Source organism: Balaenoptera musculus, chromosome 3, assembly GCF_009873245.2.
Source record: "Balaenoptera musculus isolate JJ_BM4_2016_0621 chromosome 3, mBalMus1.pri.v3, whole genome shotgun sequence".
NCBI lineage: Eukaryota > Metazoa > Chordata > Mammalia > Artiodactyla > Balaenopteridae > Balaenoptera > Balaenoptera musculus.
Window position 1 is genome coordinate 135474436 of NC_045787.1, and position 22822 is coordinate 135497257.

Genomic DNA, 22822 nt, shown 5'->3' on the forward strand with positions numbered 1-22822 from the left:
GCGTGGGAGCCAATGGCCCTTCCTCCTCTTGTCTCGCTTCCTTTCCTCCTCCAGCCACCAAAACGCAACAGCCTAACACTCACGTCCCCACGGGACACGGGAACGGAGGCTTCCCGTTGGCCATGGACGGAGACAAGCCACGGCGGGATGAGCGCTTTGGCTGCTGCCATGGCAACCAGCAACGGCCAGACATCAATTAGGAAGGAGGAATAAAAGGCATCCAATTAGGAGAAGAACACAGGATTGAGTCTCTTCTCATTTAGGAATGCTCAGGGCGAAGGAAACGCTTCACTGGAGGAGCCTGGATTTGTTTATTCATTTTTATTTTAAAAATTCTTTCCTTGGGGCTTCCCTGGTGGCACAGTGGTTAAGAATCCGCCTGCCAATGCAGGGGGCATGGGTTTGAGCCCTGGTCCGGGAAGATCCCACATGCCATGGAGCAACTAAGCCCGTGCACCACCACTACTGAGCCTGCACTCTAGAGCCCGCGAGCCACAACTACTGAGCCTGCGTGCCACAACTACTGAAGCCCGCGCGCCCAGAGCCCGTGCTCCGCAACAAGAGAAGCCACGGCAATGAGAAGCCCGCGCACCACAACGAAGAGTAGCCCCGCCCGCCGCAACTGGAGAAAGCCCGCGCGCAGCAACAAAGACCCAACTCAGCCAAAAATAAATAAATTAAATAAATAAATAAAAAATAAAAATTCTATCCTTTTATATATATACACACACACGTGTGTGTGTGTGTCAGTATCTGTCTATCTATCTATATATAGGTAGAGATATATATATATATATCCTTTTTTTTTTTTTTTTTTTGGCTGCACTGTGCAGCTTGTGGGTTTTCTCAGTTCCCCAACCAGGGATTGAACCCAGGCCACGGCAGTGAAAGCCTGGAGTCCTAACCACTGGCCGCCAGGGAACTCCCTGGAGCCTGGATTTGGAAAAGCTTTCCGCTCCATCCTTCAGCAGCACCCACCCTGCCTGCCAAATCCTGCAGTCACCATCCCACCCGGGGGCTCCAGGGAGCACTGTGCTGGCGCACAGAAAACATCCAGGGTCTGACATGGGTGGACCTGCCTGGGCTCTAACTCTGTTCCTGCCACTTCCTGACTGTGTGACCTTGGGCAAGTTCTTTGTGCCTCGGTTTCCTCACTGGTGTAACAGTTACCTATTTTATAAGATTATAGTGAGGATCAGCAGAGATAACACACGTAAGGAGCTTAGCTCAGAGCCCACCATATAAATTGCATCCAATTGGCACAAGCTACTGCATTCCTGTGAGCAATAACAACAACATAAATGGCAATGACGCTGTTATGAACCCTCGCCAAGCAGGAAAGGGATGGGAACTGATTTCCCGTGAGACCTAGTGTGTGCAGACACTTTGCTTTACATCCTTGCTACGGGCACCAGCAGTACTGGCATCACCTGGGAGCCTGACAGAAATGCAGAATCTTGCTGCCTGCCTGCCCAGACTTGCTGACTCAGAATCTGCATTTTAACCAGAGCCGCAGGTAACCTGTGTGCACGTGAAAGTTCGAGAGGCACTGCTTTAGTGCTTCATTTAACCCTCAGAGAACCACCTGTGAGGTAGCCAGTGTTAGCTGGTTTTACAGATAAGGAAACAGACAGAATTAAAGAGTCTTAGGCCACACGGTGGGAAGGCTGGTGACTCAGCCTCAGGCACAAGGGATGTGGCGCTGCAATTCCACGGCAGAAAAAGGAGCTCCCCGCTCCCCCTTCCCCTGCTCTCAATAAGTCTGGGAACAATGCTGTTCATCTGTGGAAGAGCCCCTGCCTAGAACCCAAGAAGGGCTGGGCTGATAGCACAAGCTGTGTTTCTCCAAGCCTTCTTCCTGAAGTGCAAGGTGGACCAATCCCCAGAAGGACAGAAGGCTGCACAGATAGACAGACACAGCCCTCACCAGGCACGCCTCCAGATGGCTCCTGTCGGTGGCGCAGACATCGACTCTTAAGGTCTTCTGGTGAAGGGCTGGGTAGGACATGGACACCCAGAACACCTCGTTGAACACCAGGGTGTCCGAGGCGTCCAGAGGCCGGGTCCGGAACAGGCAGGTGGTACTCTCGGAGCAGGGAAGGATAGCCACGCGAATGTTCCTAGAGGGACAGAAACACAGGAAAGCCTGGGTCAGGTCAGCCCAGGTCTGGGGCTCAGGTGTTAGGCTACACGGCTGCTGCAAATCCCCAAGGAAACAACAGCGGACAAGAGTTTGTAATTTCTCCAGTAGTTATGCAGTTATTCATGAGGGATGCATAAGGGCCCCAAGGACAATGTGCTGCTTTTCCTTCTACTGAATCCCCCAATCGTGAGGCCCTCAAAGCTTGTGGAGCCTGAGGCCAACGGTGTGCAAACTGCTGTGAACAGAAGGATCCGACAGGCTGCTTGTTAACACTGAGGAATACTCATACAACCGCTGGTAGGAAGGCAAAATGCCACAACTCCGGCGGAGGGGAAGGTGACAGTCCTAACAAAAGTACATATGCATTCACCCTTTGACCCAGACAGCTGGCTTCTAGGCACAGATACTGCTGCACAAGTACCAATGAGTTACAGAGAAGGTTATTCATCCCGGCCCTGTTTGTAACAGCAAAGAGTGCACGCAAGTCCAGTGTCCCATCTTGTCTTCCTTCTGTTTTGCCTGTTTTCCGGCCTGCCTTCCTCCTTCCCACGTGTCACACCCCAGACGCTGGCTGGGTGCAGGCCACAGAAATATAAGCTCCTGCTGCTGCCCTCAAGGCCTACGGTCTAGCAAAGGAGGAACATGTAGGCAGACGAGCTCAATGCAACATAAACCCGGTCTGCACAGGACCGAGCTGGGAGGCAGACAGTGCCGGTCTTTGCTGTATCATCAACCGTAAGGTAAACACCCATCACAACCTGCCAACAGAAGCACAGTGATGGGAGCCGGCTCTTCAGGAAGGCAGGCCCGGCTCTTTCTGCGTGGAATACTCGAGCTTAGAGCAGATAAAAGGGGCCGTGACTTTCCTCTTCAGCAGGCTTCAAGTTTACAAGGGCAGAGGTTTGCGCGCCACCCCTTCCTTAGTGCTGGCGCCTGGCAGGGGCTCAGGACGCATATGTGGAAGGTCTGAAGCTGTCTGGAGCGCTCCTGTTTAGAGCGAGCGTGTTTGCTACCCTGCCTGCATCCACGTTCACGGCACTGACACTGTGCATCACGGTCATGTGCACTAAGTACCCACAGAGGTTTACGGGGCCTGTTGTTGGAGCAGAACAGAGCAGGAGAGTGTCCCCTGGGATGGGCGCAGCGCGGGAGAGGATAATATACAGCCCATCAGCTACACACTCACACTTTCCGGTCTTGCTGCAGCAACAGAGCAGAAAGGTTGCTCAGCTGGATGATTAATATTGCAAACTGCTTATTCTTCTCATCATACCTGAAATGAAAAGGGGGCATATGGAGCACCTGTTAGTAACACATTTATCTCTCTCTCCCTTGATAGTCACAGAGGCGGCTGCTGGCTGCTCTGGGGACTGCGGTGAGCTGGGGAGCACAGGCCCAGTGTTTGCTGCCAGGCAGGGACGCAGGTCCAGAGCTGTCGGTCTGAATGTTTAAAGAGAAGCCAGAGGTTGTATAAAATTTCCTGACATTTAAACACTGGCAGTTAATTCCTATTTTAAAAAATATTGGGGCCAACCTGCATCAAGAGAAAACAGTAAGAAATCTGGGCTGCAGCCCCCAGGGGTTGACTTCGGTCCAGGTGAGATGATAAGACAAAAGCCGTGGCAACAACGACCAAACAGGCCAAAAGGCAGGAGGTCTTGGTCCCTGCCTGGCTCTGCCACTGGCCAGCTCAGTGTATCCGGGCAACTTAAAAGGTCTTCAAACCTTGTTTTTTCTCTTTTGTGAAATGGGGAACGGGGAGGCATGGAAAGAGATCCCCCCCTACCCCCTTTAGTTAGGAGCCCACAGCTGTCAGCCTGCCTCGCTGGGCAGCTGTGAGGGTAAATGCTGGGGACGCTGCAGGCCAGGAGGAGACCCTGCACAGACCACGCCCCTCTGTCCCGCCCTCCCTGCCACTTACTTCAGGGCGATCTGAACCCGGGTTGCACCCACTACTTCTGACTCATCACTGTCAAAAGCAGCAGCTTCTGAGGCACCCAGTCTGGAAAGCAACACAGGAAAGAAAGAGGGTCAGGCTTCCCTGTAGTGACCAGGGGACAAAGTCATTTTCCAGAGACGGGGTTCTCTCTGGGAGGGAGCAGCTGGGTCCTCAAGGAGGAAGGTTTGGGTCTGCTCAGCCTCCCTGTGGACCCTGCCTGCCCACAACTACTCCGGATCCCTCTCTTGAAGCAGCAGCTGCGCTTTCTCTAATACTTGCTCCTCTAGCCATACACCCTTAACGGCAATTGCGGAACTAGCAGTCTCCCAAATGTGAAGCATCTCCAGCCCCGGGAGGAGGAGCTCTGGCTGCTACTTCAGCACCGCCCTCCTGTGGGTCCCTCCCACACACCTGAGCAGGCCCGGGCCTTGCATACTCAGAGTTCCCAAGACTCAGGGACCCACCTCTGCACGGAAGCCTCATACACACCACTGTCCCCGGCCACGGATTCATCCGACACGGCAGCTGAGACACAGGCCACTTTCAGGTCGCACCCCTGAGCCTTATTCGCAGCTGGAAGAAGAGAGGAAAAAAGGAAGGATGGCAAGGCAGGGTTTAGAAATCAGGATACTGTCGTCACAATACATCTTTTGATGCCCTCACTGTCCTAACATGGTCCCGCCAAAATCCAGCCACCTCTGCACTTGACAGCGAGGTCCTGCCTTTTTTTGCGGTGAAGGAAAGGGTAGCATGTGATTCTGTGTTTAATGTCTCAGACTCCAGAGCCAAACCACCTGGGTTCAAGTTGCAGTTCTGCCACATACTGCTTCATGACAGTGGGACACTGATTTACTCCCTCTCAGCCCTGCATTCGTCATCTGTAAAATGGGGATAATAATACCTGCCTTGCAGGGCTGTTGGGAAGACTGGATGAGATGATATAGGGAAGTCCTTAGTACAGAGACTGGTGTAGGGGAAGTGCTCTAGAAAAGTCAGTACCACCATCCTTAGTTACTACGACTATCATTCCCATCACTACAGTGATGTCTTCTAGATCGATCCCTACACACCTGGGGCAAACAGCCCCCGGACCCTTGGGAGGGGCAAGAGGAGAAAGAAGGGAAGGACTTAAGTACCGGCTGTCCTACTCGCCCATCCCATTCCATTCCTAACTCAGTCCATCTCCCCTGCCCTTGATAGAGGCCCTCAGAAGTCTCTCCCGGGGCTCAGACCCGAGCGTTCAGCACACACTACACATTCCTTCCTTCCCCAAGTAATGGGCGCTGACGGTGTGCCAGGTCCATTGCTAAGTTCAGAGCTACTAAGATGAATAGGACAGCTCCTGACCTCCACGCAGCAGGGGAAGGACAGATTCAGGTGCTTCAACCTCACGGCCAGCACTTCTGAGCACCCGCTGTGTGCCAGGCACATGGGCGGGGGGTGGGCAGACAGGAGAAGGGGCTGGGGGTGGGGATGGTGACAGTGAGCCTGGGAGAAGCCAAGGGGCCATGTGGGCGTGGCTTTCCCAGCCTGTGTCCCACATCTGCGGCTGCAGCCCTGGAGACCTCCTGCCTTCAGACCCACCCCTCTCCACCCTCCACTAAACCACTTAAGGAGATTAATTTGTCTGCTGACTGAACAGTGGCACTAATCGCATAACCTGCTTAGTGTCTGGGCTCAGCCTGGCATCAGCTGGCAGCGGGGAAGGCTTCTGGAGGTGGCATGAAGAAACGCCGACCTGAGACGCGAGCGGGCTCTGGCCCCCAAGCTGCACGGACGTTGTGGCAGAAGGCGGGGGGATGGGGGTTGCTCCCTGCACTCGGTGGGGGTCCCAGCATCCCCGAGCCAGCTTATCACAGCCTTTAGACAGGGAGTGCCGGGAACGCTTCTTGAGCCTTGTTAGGGGTACCACCTGCACACCCCTCCTCTCCAGGGAACAATTTTCTGAAGCTTGCCACCGGCGGCAGTAGGAAGCCTGTTTTTATTTTTGTTTGAGGACACTCAGCAAGACTCCCTTCCCGGTGAGGGAGCCCCAGGGATCTCTGGGCTCCTCTTCCAAGGAAGCGGCTGGCACGCACCCAGCAGAGCCTTTAATTAACCGGGAAATCTCGTCGTTTCCCCCTTGCTCCCACTGGCCCTTGCACACGAAGGAATTGATAGCTCTGGGTGCAGCGGCAACCCTCCCACCCATTCCCGGAACTGACGGCTGAAGTGGGTTGAGCTTCTAGCTGGCCTCACGGGAGCCAGGACCAGGAGCCCTTTGCCGACAGAGCTGGCACATGGCTCATTGTGGGTTCTGGGCAGGTGGTCCTGGAGCCAGTCCTGACTCTACCACTTCACAGCAGTGACAGTGACCTTGGACAAGTCACTTAACCTTGCTGAGTCTCATTCCTTTCAGTCTGTAAGATGAGGATAATAATAGCACCCACCTCATAGTGTTGTTGTGAGGCTTACGTGAGTAAGTACACCTAATGGTGCCTGTTATCTTGCACACCTGAACTTGATAAATCACCCCGCTCAGTCCTGAGCTTCATACCGTAGGCATGATGGCATCAGCGAGCACCAGGAGTGTCTTAGGAATAAATACACAGAGCTGCCTCATGTCCTAAGGGGAGCGTGACGATAAAGAGATTGGGCTCTGGGGTCAGAAAAGCCCAGATTCCAATCCCTGCTTCCCCACCTGCTGGGGAAGCACCTCTCTGAACCTCTGTTTCCTCATCTGTGAAATGGGTATAACGGAAGTAACCTATTTCATCATATAAAGCACATTGCTCACCACATAATGCACCCCAATAAATTTTAACTATTATAATTTATTATGTGGTTGCTGCTAAAGATAAAAGATTTTTCTTGTAATAAATCTTTGCTGTCATCATCAGCATCCGACCTGAATCTCAGTCCACACCATAATGCTCTCTTCTGACCCCATGCAGAATGGGAGTCATATCATTCCCTGGCTTCAAACAGTCACACGGATCCTTGCTGCAATGAGGGTAAAACGTAAGCTCCTTACCTTACACAACCCGTACTCTGCCCAGTTCTCTGTCTTGTTGGTGATCTCCTCCCTCTGGCCCCTCTTGCAGCCCCTTTTGCTCCAGCCTCAGATACTTTGTTCTTGCTTCTCCCAAGGCTGGCTCCCTCTCACTGCTCAAGCCTCCGTTCAAGTGTCACCTTCCTTCACCACCCAATGTGAACTGGCAGCCCTAACCCAACCTGTCCATCACATGCCCTGTTTTATTTTCTTCCTAGCGCTTTTATTGATCTGCTTGTACAGTTATTGTCTGTGCCTTCATTTGCATGTAGGCTTCACGGGAACCAGGACCCTGTCTGTCCTCCATGCTGTATCCTTGTGACTAACCCACATGGCATATCAGCTGAATGAAAGAATGAATGAATCCATGTACACCCATCAGCACAGGACCTGGCATTTAGTTTCAGGAGGTATTTAATATCTGTTGCATGAATGAACCCACCATGGAAAAACCCTTCGCTCAAGACCTAGACCATAGTAAACACATAATAAATACCTACTGAATGAATAAATAAATCAATATACCATGTAAAGACCTGGCACATAGAAAGCAGTCAGTAAATGTTGCCCATAGGGGCTTCCCTGGTGGCGCAGTGGTTAAGAATCCACCTGCCAATGCAGGGGACATGGGTTCGAACCCTGGTCAGGGAATATCCCACATGCCGCGGAGCAACTAAGCCCATGTGCCACAACTACTGGGCCTGCGCTCTAGAGCCCATGAGCCACAACTACTGAGCCCATGTTCCACAACTACTGAAGCCCGCGCACCTAGAGCCCGTGCTCCGCAACAAGAGAAGCCACTGCAATGAGAAGCCCGCGTACTACAACAAAGAGTAGCCCCCGCTCACCGCAATTAGAGAAAGCCCGCACGCAGCAACGTAGACTCAACGCAGCCAAAAATAAAATAAATAAATAAATTTAAAAAAAAAACGTTGCCCATAATCATCACTGGGGTCTGGAACTCGGACCCGAGCACAATTCCCACCCTCCTCCCTCCTGGAGGCTCCCGCCCCCAGGATGTGGTGCCCTCTACCTTGGCCCAGCGGCTTGCCCTCTGTTCCGGGTTCCTCCAGCCGGTACCTCTCCCGGGTGCTGTTGCCAAGGCTCAGTTCGCAAAGAGCGGCACTCAGCTCGGGGTCTTCAAACTCCAGGTTGCTCAGGAAGGCGTCTCCAGCCAGGAGGGGGTCAGCGATGAGGGGGGAGCAGGGCGGGGATGGGGAGGAGAGCGAGGAGCGGGGAGACAGGGAGGTCATGGACTTCGGAGTGCCGGACAAGGAGCGCAGGGCCTGCAGGCGGCCGCCCCCCTCTGCCTTCTGGGTCTTGGCCACCTCGTCCTCGTGGATGGTGGTGATGCAGCCCGAGGGCCGGAAGCCCGTGGCCCCCTCCAGGAGCAGGAATTCCACCTTGCTCTGTAGTTCCGAGTCCAGCTGTTCGAAGGGGTCATAGTAGAGGTCGGCGAAGCTGGCCGAGGTGGAGGAGTCCAGGCTCGAGGCGGCCAGGGAGCCCCGGCTGGACGTGAGGGATCCGGGGCTGCTGCCCGAGGACAGGCTCTGCATGCTGCCAGAGAGGCTGGGGCAGGGGAGGGAGGGTGAGGACACAGAGTGGGTGGGCCGCCCCGAACTTCCCCTGAAAAGCACCACGTGCACTTAGAATGCACCATCTCATCAGACCCTCTTGACAGTCTCCAGGGCGCACCACGCGCACTTAGAATGCACCATCTCATCAGACCCTCCTGACAGTCTCCAGGGCGGACCACGCATCCTCATTTCACTGAAGAGGATATCCCGAGAAGGCCACATAATCAGGAGCTGGCAGGGCTGGGATTCGAACCCAAGCCAGCTGCCTTAAAAGTCCACTTTCGCCTCAATATCTCTGTTTCTCAAACCTCCACCGGCGGCATTCCATTTTCATATTTCTCCATATTTGAATCCAACCCCAAATAACGCTGCTTAATATTTTCCTTCAACTCAACTCACTTTTTACACGTTAATATAATTTTCTTAAAAAGGAAACTTTATATCCTAAGTGTAATTTGAAAAGCATTGTCAACTGTTAAAAATATTTGATGAAAACAGAATGTCGTGATAAAATTCCAGCCACGTTGCCCACCAAGGCGCCAGCCTGAGGCCTACCCTCTCTGCGTTGTGCAAGTTGGCTGGAGAGACGTGAACAAGACACGCTAGCACCCAGCTGGGGCCTTCTGCTGTGTCGTCAGAGGACCGAGGAGGCTGCGGTCTGGGGAGGTGAAGGACCCTGCCCCCAGCCACACCAGGCCCAGAGCGAGTCCCCCAGATCATCCGTCTGCCTGCTGTGCTTCTAAACGGGCACGTTCAGGCCATGGAGGACACGTGAAGGGCAGAAGCTGGGCTGGGCTGGGCTGCCTGCCTGCATACGACCGTGCCCAGGGGAGCGCTCACCCCACTGCCTACTACTCACCTTTTCAGCTGGGAGTGCAGAGCTGCGACCTGCCGGGTGGCTTCCTCAAGCTCTCTCACCAGCTGGTTCCTCTTACTGTTTAATTTCAACCTGAAGGGAGAGAAGGCATGAGTGTGGAGCTCAGAGGGAACCCGCCTCCATCTGTCCAAAAGAGGAATCACAGGCATGGGGCTCATGGAGATGTACGCACAGACCCACAGAGGCACACACGAGAACTTCCTGGAGGCATTATATTAGGGTGTTTGGAGAGGTATGGCCTCTACGTATAATCCTATAGTAACTGCTATATGCATCACCTGCTATATACCAGGGGCTGACTAGGAAACTTATAACATTGCCTTAAATCATTTGCACAATAACCCTGCATAGTAAGAATTTTTTTTTTAACCACTTTATATACGAGAAAACTGAGGCTCTTAAATAGTTTACTTAAAGCTAGAGAGTTACTGGCAGAATTAGGATTCCACCCAACCATCCCTCCCTACGCTGTGTACAGACATGCAGAGAGAGAAGACCAAGTGAAGACATGGTAGATGACCATGTGCAGATGGCCATCCACAGGCCAAGGAGAGAGACCTCAGGAGAAACAACCCTGCCAACACCTTGTCCTTGGACTTGCGGCTTCCAGGACTGCGAGGAAATAAATTACCATTGTTTAAGTCACCCAGTTCGTGGAACTTTGGTTTGGCAGCCCTAACAAATGAATGCACCATCTTAGGGTAAAATATAGAAGGAAAAACAAGGTAGGGTCCAGGACTGAGCTCTGAGTCTATAAGCATCCCAAGGCTGAATGGACGGGCAATAGTCAGCCAAGGAGCTGAAGAGAGTGGTTCCATAGAGCCTGGGGAAGATCCAGGTGAGCGTGACAGAGCATCAGAACCCCGGAGATAAGGCCTGCACCCAGGCATGCCGACACCAGAGCCCAATTCAGCAGCTCCCTCCCTGAAGGCAAAACCCTTGAGTTTAGAAGGGATGGCTGGATATAGACTCTGCTCAGCCCCCAGTTTCTCCTGAAATTCCCCATGGGGGCGGCTTGGGTGGGCTCCAGAGAGGGTGCTGGTCCTTGGATCTGACAGGGAAGGAGCTCCATCACCCACTCATGACTTGGGCTGCTCTCCTGCATCCACTAGATTAGTGGTTCTCTGTCTGTGGCCCACAGAGCTCCCCCACCAGAAGGGGAGGTGTGCTTATTAAATGCACATCCCTGAGTTCTATTTAGATCTACTGAATCAGAAAGTCTAGGGGCAGGGCTCAGGAATCTGCATCTCTTTGTTTTTGTTTTTTGGCCACGCTGTGCAGCTTCCAGGATCTGAGTTCTCCAACCAGAGATTGAACCCGGGCCCCGGCAGTGAAAGTGCCAAGTCCTAACCACTGGACCACCAGGGAATTCCCTGGAATCTGCATCTTTATTCCCTATTCCAGGTGACTTTTAGGCACAGTAAGGTTTCTGAGCTGCTGCACTGGCTGGGGATTGTAAGGCAGGAGCTGTGCCTCACTCTCTCAGCCCCTAGCATGGCGCCCACCACATGGATGTGCTTGAAAAGTTACTGCTGAATGGAGACTTTCCCCAGTTGATGGAGGGAAAGCTCATTTGCTCTGTTGAGAGACCTGGATGTTAAATCTCCCATGGACAGATATGTCCCACCGTTGGCATCTTATCCCCTTATGCCATCCTGCTGCAGGAGGAATGACTGACTCATTGCTCCCAGAGCACAGCCAACCCAGCCAGGGGACTGGGAGAAAGAGTTCATTTCCATGGAAAACCTAACCACGCCATCCCTCCACTGACACGCCCAAGGCCTCCAGCACAGGCCCTGCCGTGAAGACCAGAGCTTGCTTGAGACACAACTGCAAAGTGATAAGGGAGGGGCAGGACCAGTCACTGGGGAAGTGGCCTTGTGAAATTTCAGAAAAGACCACGGGAGCCGCGGCCTCGGCATGGTTCTTGGCCAGCTCAGTCCCCAGCCCTGTGTTTCCAGAGTCCTGCCCGGGACTAGGGGGGGCTGGCAGATGGAGCCCGTAATGAACAAAACCCCGGTTTTCAGTGCAATGGACACGACTACGGAATCTGACCCTTCATGAGAGCAAGACCTTGAAAGGGTGTGAGGTCTGGGGTCAAGGTGCAGCCTGGGCCACCATTTCTACCTTTGTTTTCCTCTCCCCTGGGAGGAGACCACAGAGGTGTGCTCTGGCAGTAAATGCAGGTCCCCAGTGGAGCCCCAAAAGGAGGCTGAGGGGACCGGGAGCCAGATGGCCTTGACCTCCCGAGCACAGGGGTGTAGCTACCAGCAGCAACACACAGATGCCGAGACGGCCTCCTACAGGTATTGGGCTTCGCTGGCCATACGGTGTTTGCATGGGATGCCTGGCACATGCCGGGAGGCCAAGAACACATCAAGCCGGGAAGCAGGCAGAGGACCCAGGAGGTGGGGCTGGAATCCCCACAAGCTGCGGCTCAGCCCCTGGGGTGCTGGTTAAAAATGCAAGAGCCTGGGCTCCATCTCAGGCCTGGGGAATTGGTCCCTGGGGAGGGGGCAGGGAGTCCTCACTCTTAACAGGCACCGCAGCTCTCAGGAGTGCCGGGGAGGGCCCCTGGGGAGGGAGGAGGACGCAGCGTGCAGGACAGGGAGTACTGGGGGGAGGTCTGTGCTTCTGATTGATTCGACACTGGGGTTTGGTAGGCCCTGTGGTGTGCTCTTCCTCGATGTGTCTCTTCCTGGCCTTCTCAAAGGCACCTTGAACAGAGAGGCTGTTGTGTGAGGTGAGGAGTCTAATAGTCCCATGTGGAGAGACAGAGAGAGAGAAGAGAGAGAGGAGCATGAGAAGCAAAAAGAGAAAGAAACCTAGAGAGAGAACAAGAGAGTCAGAGGGATGAACACAGACAAACAGGGGGCCACAGGCAGACAGCTGAACACAGACGAAGACGGCTGGGTGGGCTTTCTCCTCTCTTTCGTGCAGGAGGCTCACAGCCGTCAGCCCCGTCCCTGTCCTTCCCGAGGCTCTCGCCTCTCCCTGCCCACGTGCCCCCTGGCTTCTCTCTGCATGTCTCCCAGGGGACCTTGCCCTCTGGGACCTCGAGACACCTGCTCAGCAGCTGCCATGGCGTGGAGGCTCTGGCTTCCCTGAACTGGCCGCGTGAACTCACTGTTCCAGGGGAGCAATCAGACCTTTGAAAGACGGGGCTGAAGGCAATAATAAAAGACCTTCTAAGTGGGCAGGAGACTAAGGCAAGCATGAGCTCCAGAGCCAGCAAGCCTGGGTTGTAATCCCAGCTCTGCCATTTGGTGATGTTGGGTGAGCCTCAGTTTCCACAACTATGAAATGGAGATTAACCTCAGGGTTGCTGGGAGGTTTAAATGAGATGATATAGCTTACAGAGTCTGGTACTTCATGGTACCTTTTGCATGTAGTATAGAGGTCTCTAAGAGATTATCCAATCCTAGTTTCGAGAAACCAAAATTATGATAGCAGAGAAGAGCCTCAATTCACAATCTGGTCCAACCACCTGCCTTCAGAATATATAAGTATTTAATGTAATTATCCTGTTTTTTTTTCCCTATTAGGCAATTGAAGTCCATATTGGTCAACGACTTGCACAAGGTAGGTGGTGGGAAGGGTATCTCTATCGACCCAACAAGGAGTAAGGCTGCCAGGGATCTGTTCTCTTCAGCTGCTGGCTGTGAGCATAATGAAAAGCTGAGGGCTTTCCAGGGACGGCTGTAGGGTCTGGGAGCAAGTCAGGGGCCCAGAGGACTGGGAGACAGACCAGGAGATGTATACAGAGGCCTGTAAGGGTCTGCCCAGGCTGGCGAACCATTTATTCTTTCAACTAACACTAAAGGCACAAAGGTGTCTAGACACAGGCCTTGTCCCCAAGGTGCACAGACAGCCTTGGGGAAAGCAGGACAAAGTCTTGGCACTAACAGAGAATTCTAGAAGGTGCTTCCTAGGGTTACAAAACACCAAATATTGAAGCCCTCTCCTCCTCCCTCTCCCACCTCCCTGGTGGTAGGTCAGCGCTGATCAGCCACCCCTCCCAGGGGAAGATAAAGGAGAGGAAAGTGACACATCCCTGGTAGTAGTTCTGACAAGGGGCTTGGTGGGGAGAGATTCCCCACCATTGACCAGTCAATGGGCTGTGTGATGTGGTCACAAGAGGCCAGAAAGAGGCTGGTCAACTTGACCCATCTGGCACCCCGCCATGTGCAAATAGAGCTTACTCAGTTACTAGGGTGGGATTGCAAGCAGGGTTCCTTAGCACTCGGGAGGCTCCCTGAAGGCATCTTAGGACCCGCCGTGGGGTGATGCAAGGCACCTAGGATGCCTGGCCTGCTGCCACTGGGCCCAGACAAGTTTATCTGCTTTATAAACTGGGCTTCTGCCTCTGATTTCACTGGAAAGAGGAATTCCCTTGCTCATCCCTCTCCCCCACCTCCCACCTCCTCCAACAATGTTTGAAAATCACTATCTTCAACTCCAGCTCCTTAAGGGCAGAGACCTTGTTCAATAAAGCCTGCTGCCAAAAAACAAGTGAAAATAACTGAATAGATTTTAAGGGTATCAGGGCAGGGATCGTGACTTGTTCATTTCTGAATCCTCCAAATTGCCTTGCATACAAAATATGTGCAACAAAACGTTTCTTAAATGAATGAATGAATAAACAATGGGCTGATGGACAGAATGAATGAATGAATGAATGAATGAGAAACTGGAGATTGTAGGACCCACTGTGAACACGGAGTTGTGCTCTGTGCAATGTGGGTGTGGAGGCTGGTGAGACACTGCAGGAAGTAAAGTCTGTTATAAGGCTTCAACCGGAGAATGGAAACCAGTGGCTTTCAGGTTAAATCAAGCCCACAGATGAAGCTGATTTAGCCCTCATGGTATTTTAAAAAATTTTTGGATTAGTTGCCAATATTAAAAAAAAAAATCCAAACAACTCTTTTCTTGAACTATGGGGGCCTCTGGCAGCCTGGGGCCTGCACCTCCACTGGCTGCAGACGGCGCCTGCTTTAGACAAGTGGGGTCTGTACCTTCCAGTCTAACATGGCCCACGGCCAGGTGGGCCTCTGGCATTTATATCACCTGCTTGACTCCTATAAACATCTCAGTTCGCAACCCCCATCTAAACCAGTGTATCTCAAACTGCGAATTGCAATTTGCTAGCGTGTGGCAAAATCAATTTAGTGGGTCACGACCAGCATGAAAAGAAATGCAACATAAAAGAAAATATCAGAGGGCTGTCACACAGAGAAGGAGTATGCACTGCTTTGTAAAACTGTTGTCTGTTAGGTAATAATACAATGTGAATCACTGTCACAAAGTTGGAGAACGACTGCTCTAAATTACATAGAGTTTATCTTAGTCAGAAGATAATTTCTGAAAACCTGCAGGTAAGCAGATTTTTTTGGTAATGCGATTCCCTGTGTAAAGTTCTGGGGTAGCTGGATGGTGAGTCACTTCCCCAGATTTGCTACTTTGCAAAGTGGTGAGATGTTTAAACTGTCCTTGGGCTGAAGCCCAGGAGCCCCAGGTTGTCCCCATCACCTCTCCCCACCCTGATGGGGGGCCGGAGGATGGACCGGCAGCGAGGGAAGGGCCCCGGCCCCCCAGCCCCCAGCCCAGCCCCACCTCTCGGTCAGCGCCTTGCTCTGGGTGTCCCGGGCCGCCTGCAGGTCCTTCTCCAGCCGCTTCCGGGCCATCTCCAGCTGCTCCACCTCCCCCTGGGTCCACTTCCGGGGGCTGATGAAGCGCATCTCCTTCAGCAGCTCCTCCTTCTCGTTGATGAGGATCAGCCGGTCCCTCTCGGAGTCGAGCACTCCTGGCCAGGCCTCGCTGTCAAGCTTGGCCAGCTGGATCTTCAGGTTGGCGATCCTGCGGGCCAAGAGGGCGAGCGTGACTGGTGTGCCCAGGGCAATGCGGGAGCAGCGTGACGGACTGTGTTTCCAAGGTTACGTGGTCCGAGGAGGCATGCTGTCCTCAGAGCTTCCTCTTTGACACTGACTGACTTCCTTTTCATCAGCGTGTGGTCTCAAGGAACAGATGTTTATCTAACACACATATGCGGTGCCCACCATGTGCCAACCGTGAGTAGGCTCTGCAGGGATAGGGTAGAGGCAGCGTCCGTGCCCGGAGGGACACGAAGCCTGATTCGTCACCAGGCAATAGCCTCCTACCACTAGCTAGGTGACCTGGGGCAAGTCTCTTCGTCTCTCTGAAGGGAATAACAAAACGTCCTTCCTTGTTGGGTAACGGTTGAAGGTTTTATGACATAATTCATAAAATGTCCAAGCACAACATTTCATGCATGCTAAACAAGCACTCAGTGAATGTTTCTGGTTTAACTACTTCTTAGGTGTGTAATGTTGGGCACACACCCTGAGCCTTGTATATAAGAAAACAGTTACTCGTCCTTCAGAATTGGTGTGAAAATGAGCAATTATGTGTTCAGTGTGTCCGGCACAGGAGTGCTGAACCAATGGCAGTCATGGGCCCACTATGACCACAGCAAATACTGCCATTGCTAACCTTGTGTTCTCAGTCTAGAAAGTGGCGGCAACACCCTGTGAACAGCTGCGGATTTGAGGTCAGAGGCTTTGGGTTGGAGTCTTGGCTCTGACCTTCTTAAGAAATCATTTAGGTAACACAAGCTTCTGGCACAGTGCCTGGTACACTGCAGGCCCTTAGTAAGTGTTACGGGAAGGAGTTGGGAGCCCTTCACTGTTTTGAGACACAGTATCCTCATCTGTAAGATGGGAATAATGATGGTACCTGCAAGGTGGGTTATGAGGACCAAGTGAAAACATATCATTAAGAGCTCTTTATATAATGCCAAGTGTGACATAGACATTAGGTATGATTATTGTTGGATCAAATTAAGATTCACAGTACTGCTAAGAGTATTGCTTCAAATATTTAAAAGCAATCATGTGATCCTTTAGGATTTAGTCTTTGCAAAGTGCTTTTAGCTATCACTGTCCTAGCCTCACCCCATCCCTAAAGGCTGGATAGGACCTGGTGGTAACCCTGTTGGACAGATGGCCAGAGAGGATATGGCTCACCTAAGACTGCAGGTCATAAACATGGTCAATATCTGTTGAGGTCCCAGACCTCTGGACCCCTCAGTTAAATCTTTTTTTAAATTAAATAAATAAATAAATAAATAAATAAATAAATTGCTGTGTTGGGTCTTTGTTGCTGCGCGCAGGCTTTCTCTAGTTGCGGTGAGCGGGGGCTACTCTTCAGTGCGGTGCGCTGGCTTCTCATTGCGGTGGCTTCTCTTGTTGCGGAGCACGGGCTCTAGGCACGCGGGCTCAGTAGTTGTGGCGCGCGGGCTCTAGAGCACAGGCTCAGTAGTTGTGACGCACGGGCTTAGCTGCGCTGCGGCATGTGGGATCCTCCTGGACCAGGGATCGAACCCGCGTCCCCTGCATTGGCAGGCGGACACCCAACCACTGCACCACCAGGGATGTCATAGTTCAATCTTATCTGCAAACAATGTGACCAAACTCAAAACACTGTTGGAGACAAGATCTCCATGCTGTGTAGTGAAAATTCCATACAGAGAAACACATCTACATGTGCTCATTCCCCAGCCAAGTGTCTCAGCAGGGATTCTCAGAGTTAATTAATTTAAATTCCATATTCACATATACAGCAATCCATCAAAACTGGCTTTGGGATAACTCTGTAGCTGCTGTTATCCATCCAGCTGCTTCAAGGATAGAGTGATATGGCCAGGTCTGGCAGGGGCTCCACTACACATGGGACATTGAAGGGGTAATTGATGCTTTCTTGGATGTACTTTCTGGTGGCGTTTTCCTTATGCCAGTGATCCCTAAACTTTTAGCCATACATCCTTAGGAGAATCTGATGAAATCTGCTAGACTCACTCCCAAGAAATGCACATGTGACAAAACTTGGCACACAGTGATCAGACCTTGCATTATATAGCCACCTGCCCTCCCTGCTTCAAGACCTGCAGCCTCTGCTTTCCCATTCAGCAGGCTGCTCTATTCTTTATACTTAACACATTTTTGACCGGAGACGTATTACATCCACAGGCGTTAGTTTCTGCAAAAATCCCACGGTCAATAATGTGCTCAACTACCCTTAGGTGAAGGGGGAGGCACAAAGCTGGATAAAGGATGAGCCAGGAAGCTCTGTGATGAGAAGTTTAATGGCTCAACCCCAAAGGGAAGATTTCAGTCCTTTCATCTCTCCATAACAGATCATCTAAGATAGGCATTCCAACAAACTGGAATAGATCCAGGGTTCAGAGTGGTCGCCTTCAGAGGGGACAAGAAGTGGTTGTCCAAACGTAGAAGTCGTGCTGTTTTGCTGGACCTCTAGGGGGAGCTGAAATAGTGCACAGGATGTGTTTCTCCCCACCTGAACTGTATCCAATTTCTCCTTCTTTTGTTAACAATATTCCAAATTTTCTTTGGGAAATCAGTCCTCCCGTACTTTCAAGTCACTTGGTTCCCACAAAGCTGACCTCAGTCCCCTTCCCAGAGTCGTGCACGTGACCCATGCTTGGACCTTCATAGAATTCTTATTCCTCCCACCCTGCAATAACGATTGGTTCTCCCAGAAAAGCCAGTGAGTCTCAAACCCAAAGCTTGTTAAAACAGTTGTGAAAGGTAGGTCCTCTGGGGTTTCTAACCTGGTAGTATGTAAGCCTAGAATTGCTGGGGGTCATCTTTCTGCTTTGACAGGAAAGTCTATCAACACAAAGGCAAGCAGGGCTAAGAAAAGGAGAGCGTTTGAGTCTATGTAACATCATTTGAATCCCTGGATCCAGCTGTGCCTGAAGCTAGTTACCACAGCACTTTGGAGTTCAATGGCCAACAAATTTCCTTTTTTGCTTCTTCTATTGAATAGTTTCTATTGGATTCCTGTCCACATTGCGTGGACCGTTACAGATGCTCTAAAAATGTCAGCTTTGATTACTATTTTAATTTTATTTGTGGCAATGGAACCCAGCTGCTTAGGATTCTATGAAGCCACAGAACATCTGAAGTCCCTGGTGCCTACACAGTTTAAAAACACAGCTTGTTCCCAGTTGGGCAGGAGACACTGAAGTGGGTAGTATCCGTAGTCTTTTTAGCCTGTTGCTAAAACCCCAGCTGTGCTCCTTCACACCAAACTACTTATACGATTGTTGGTAAACCTTGATTTTAGAGGTTGATTTTCAGGCGGGCAAGTGGAAAGATTACAAGGCTTTGAGGTTTAAAGTATGGTTCAAAGCATAGTTCCATTCTTTATCTAGCTAAGTGTCCCTGGTTGAGTCATTTCCTGAGTTTCAGAGAGGATTAAAGTATGAAGATGATAATACCTTCACAATCTTTGTGAGGATTAAACATGATGAGATGTGTAAAAAGCAGGCACAGAGCAGACACTCTACAATGGTAGTTATCATTGTTGGGGCCATCCTGCCCCCAGCCCCCAGCCTCTAATTACCTTCTCTTAGCCTCTTCATATCGAAGGCGCAATCTGACCTTCTCCGCCAACTGATTGTTGCTGCTGGTGCCGAACTGGAGGAAAGAACAAGTCGGGAATTATATGGCTATTGTGGCCAGTGCTGAGCTGGGTTTCAGGAGCTCATGAGAGACTTGACAGCTTGTGTGGGAAGCAGCTAAAAATAGTCCCCAATTACTGAGCTGGCTGTGTGAATTGCAGGGAAGCCAGTTAGGGGAAAAACACTTTCTTTCCTTAAGGCATGGGAAGAGCCCCAAACTCAGATATTTAACACTTCTAGAAGAGAAGCCGAGGGCCCAGAATATCATCTTGCAGCCCCAAATGGCTTGGAGCCCATTCGAGCACCAGAAGCATGGCGGACAGCTGGTCAGGAGGAAACACGGACAGCCAATACACAAGATAGCCATTCTGGGCGTGCTGGGAGGGGGCCCACCAGACACTCAGGGAGCCTGCAGTCAGGAGTGCAACACTGAGTGAGTGAGAGGAAGGTCCCAGAACTTGGAAGAAGGCACACAGTTCCTTCGCAAATACTTCGGCCCACAGGTGGCTTGTAGCTGGACACATGGGTGGTGTGGGGAAGGAGAGCGCAGCCCCGTTTGCCACGCCACGCTCTGTCGGGAGTGGCAAGAAGCTACACGGCTCACCCCATCAGACGTGAACACAGCTTCTCCTCACAAGTGGGAATACGACTATAGAAACCAGACAGAATAGCATTTAGCCATGGAGGCTGGTTCATTCAGTGTCACCTGCTCTAGGAAAACAAAAGCTCTTCAAAGTTATGGATTGCCGTGGGTCAGTCCTGCTCTAAGTCTTTCAGGAGCGACGTCTGGACAGCACTTGCACTATTCATTACTCCGACCGGGCTGAGCTTTTGAACTGGGAGGCAAGCAGCTGTCTGAAAGCTGTATGCATTGTTTTGGGATGAACAGGAGGGAAATATCCTGTTTCCCAGCTGGTGAAAGAACAACAGAATGGCGCTGCAAATTAGCACGAAGGAAACCAGAGAGAGACGCCTGGTCCTTCAAACATACTTTCTGTGCAGCATCTAGAGATGCATTCACGTGGCCAGGGAGTCAGTGCTGGCTTTTTCTCCACATCATCATCTCATGTCATCCGGGGGCCAGGTGGTCTGCAAGAGAACGGAGCTCCAGAAGGCTGAGTTACAGCCAGGCCCACAGACGGTGGTCACCAGCCAGCTCCTCAGGTGAGTAACAAGAAGGGTACTCTGTCCCTTGGGGGCCCGCAGCAGCACACGCCATCTACTCACACTTCCTGAGATGTCCGTCTGGGAGCTCACATCCAGGTACTGTTTCGGCAGCGGGAAACCTGAACTCTCCAGAGAGCTGCTGCTGGACCACAGGTCAGAGTGAGACCCTCTGTCGGTGCGGAAGCCGTCCTTCAGCATGGCGAGGCTCTGGAACGGAGGGCAGGGTTGGCGACGCACCCTCCCGGGAGGGAGCTCTGGGCCTGTCACTCTCTATGAATCTACTAGGAACCCATGCTCCCCCTAGACATCCCACTTATCCTGTAAAGAGCTACCAGTGAGTGGGTGCCAAGCACTGGGCCAGGCCCTTTACATGGGGGCAACCAGTGTGGACACTGGCTCTGGAGCCACACGGACTGAGCTGGAAGCCCTGCTCTGCTACTTCCTAGCTGTGTGGTCTGAGCTTGTTGATGAACCTCTCTGTGCCTCAGTTTCCTCTCCTGCAAAATGGGAATAATCACGGGTCCTATCTCACAGGGCTATCATATTGATTAAACGAGATGACCAGTGTAAAGCACTAGTTCAGTCAATACTCAATAACTGTCAGCTCTACCATGATCTGATTTAATCCTAACCACGGTCCTGCGAGGAGTAACCTATGATTAGCCCCCATTTTATCCACGAGGGAGTTGTTACAGGGAGAAGCTGGCAATTGACAGAGCCAGGATTTGGTTTTGGTCTATCCGACTTGGTACTCTTAACTGCTAAACACGATCGGAACATGCCTCACTGTCTGCTAATGTCTTGTCACTGGGCTGCAGTCCTGGGCAGGAGTTATGAAATTATTCTGTTTCTCACAGAGTGCAAAGCTTCCTTCACCAAGTCATTTACAGTATCTCTGAGCTTGACTGCTCATCTGCCGATGGGAATGAAAATAGAATATCTTAGAGGTCAAGGAGGCAGTTCCTTTGAGGGTAGGTGGGCTGTACAGGGGTTAAGAGAATGGGCTTCTGAGTCAGGTGTCCATGGGTTTGAATCTTGGCTCTACCGCTTACTCTCTGATCTGTGCAGTCTTTGGCTGTATGATGGAGATAACCTAGCACTGATGTAAGGGATAAGTGAGGCACAGTGCATGCAAAGTGCTTGGCACTACTGCCTGAGAGATATTAAATCATATCTGTCATCATTTGTCACTTCCCAGCACAGAGGTGGAACATGAAATGAAATGCTTGTAAAGATGCTACATTTTGATGTCGAGGTAATGTTGAAACCACCTCCCTCCATTTGGTTCTGTGCAAAATAAGCCAGATGGCTAAAGCTAGTGGCAAGGAGGTGGCCTTTAGACTAGACCAGAGGGCTCCTGTTCCAGTTCTGCCATTGACACTAGCTGTCAATGACCTTAGGCAAGTCACTTCATGCTTCTGAACCTCCATTTCCTCTTCTATAAAATGAGACTAAAAGCCCAAGAGAACTAGTGAGGAGAACTCAAAGATCTTGCAGCATGTGGAAATAGCCCACATGAGTCCTGGAACTGGAAGGTGCTCAGGAGAAACTGGGATGGGGCCCACATCACTGGGAACTCTCGTACCTTAATGAGATCTTGCTTTTCCTTTTCTCCACAGGTGATGGCCTTTTTGATGGCTTTTGTTTCTCTCAGGACAGCCTGCGCTTCATCCAGTTTGTAGCTGCCTTGAGCATCAGACATTTTCTTATCAATTCTAGGAGACAGTCAACAGGAAAGGTCAGACAGAGATAGGGCGAGGGATGGGGTTTCCCCAGAAGAAAAGCATAGACCATAGTGCTTCAGTCCTGGAAGAAGTCTCCTCTCTGCCCTGCATACCCTTCTTCCCCAGGTCCTGCCTATTGGATAAGGCACAGAAGGTCCCTGTCAAATTGCAAATGTCCCATAGTGTGGGGCTGCAGAAGCAACATCATTCTTGAAGTCAACTCTTACAGGAAGCCTTCCCTGATTACATCCTTGAGTCCTCCAGGCTGGGCTAGGTGTTCTCATAACACGTTGTGCATAGCTGTGACACTGCACTCAGTATGCTGTGGTATAATTAATAATTTATGTGGTAATGTCCTAGACTTGATCTGACAGGCTTGAATATGTTCGTGTAGTTTTAGTATCTGGCATAGAACAGTCCTTTTTTTCCCCCTTAACGTTATTTTGTTTTATTTTACTTTATTTATTGAATGAAAGATTCTTTAAATTCTATAGTACCTTACAATTTTCAAAAGTTTCACCCACATGATTTCAAATAACCCCATAATAACCCTTTTATCTCCCTACCCCTATACTGCCCCTTCCCCTTCCCCTCTCCCCACTGGTAACCACTAGTTTGTTCTCTATACCTGTGAGTCTGCTTCTTTTTGTTTTATTCACTAGTTTGTTGTATTTTTTAGATTCCACATATAAGTGATATCATACAGTATTTGTCTTTCCCTGTCTGACTTATTTCACTTAGGATAATGCCCTCCAAGTCCATCCATGTTGCTACAAATGGCAAAATTCCATTCTTTTTCATGGCTGAGTAGTATTCCACTGTATACATATACCACATGTTCTTTATCCATTCATCCGTTGAT

The 22822-nt window shown here is 51.1% G+C and overlaps 1 protein-coding gene across 2 annotated transcripts in view; it reads right to left on the reverse strand.

Moving 5' to 3' along the window:
• Positions 1-22822, reverse strand: part of WWC1 (WW and C2 domain containing 1) — a 149138-nt gene that overhangs the window by 25269 nt on the left and 101047 nt on the right. For both annotated transcript variants that reach the window (XR_005019478.1, XM_036849151.1), the window contains exons 6-15: positions 21822-21951; positions 20297-20443; positions 19012-19085; positions 15181-15423; positions 9550-9639; positions 8147-8682; positions 4547-4655; positions 4065-4145; positions 3330-3416; positions 1928-2120 (exon numbers count right to left, since the gene is read on the reverse strand). Coding sequence is in view for 1 of the 2 variants with exons in the window: in XM_036849151.1 (XP_036705046.1) it covers positions 1928-2120; positions 3330-3416; positions 4065-4145; positions 4547-4655; positions 8147-8682; positions 9550-9639; positions 15181-15423; positions 19012-19085; positions 20297-20443; positions 21822-21951 (1690 nt within the window). In the remaining variant the exon portion in view is untranslated. The remainder of the gene's footprint in view (positions 1-1927; positions 2121-3329; positions 3417-4064; positions 4146-4546; positions 4656-8146; positions 8683-9549; positions 9640-15180; positions 15424-19011; positions 19086-20296; positions 20444-21821; positions 21952-22822) is intronic.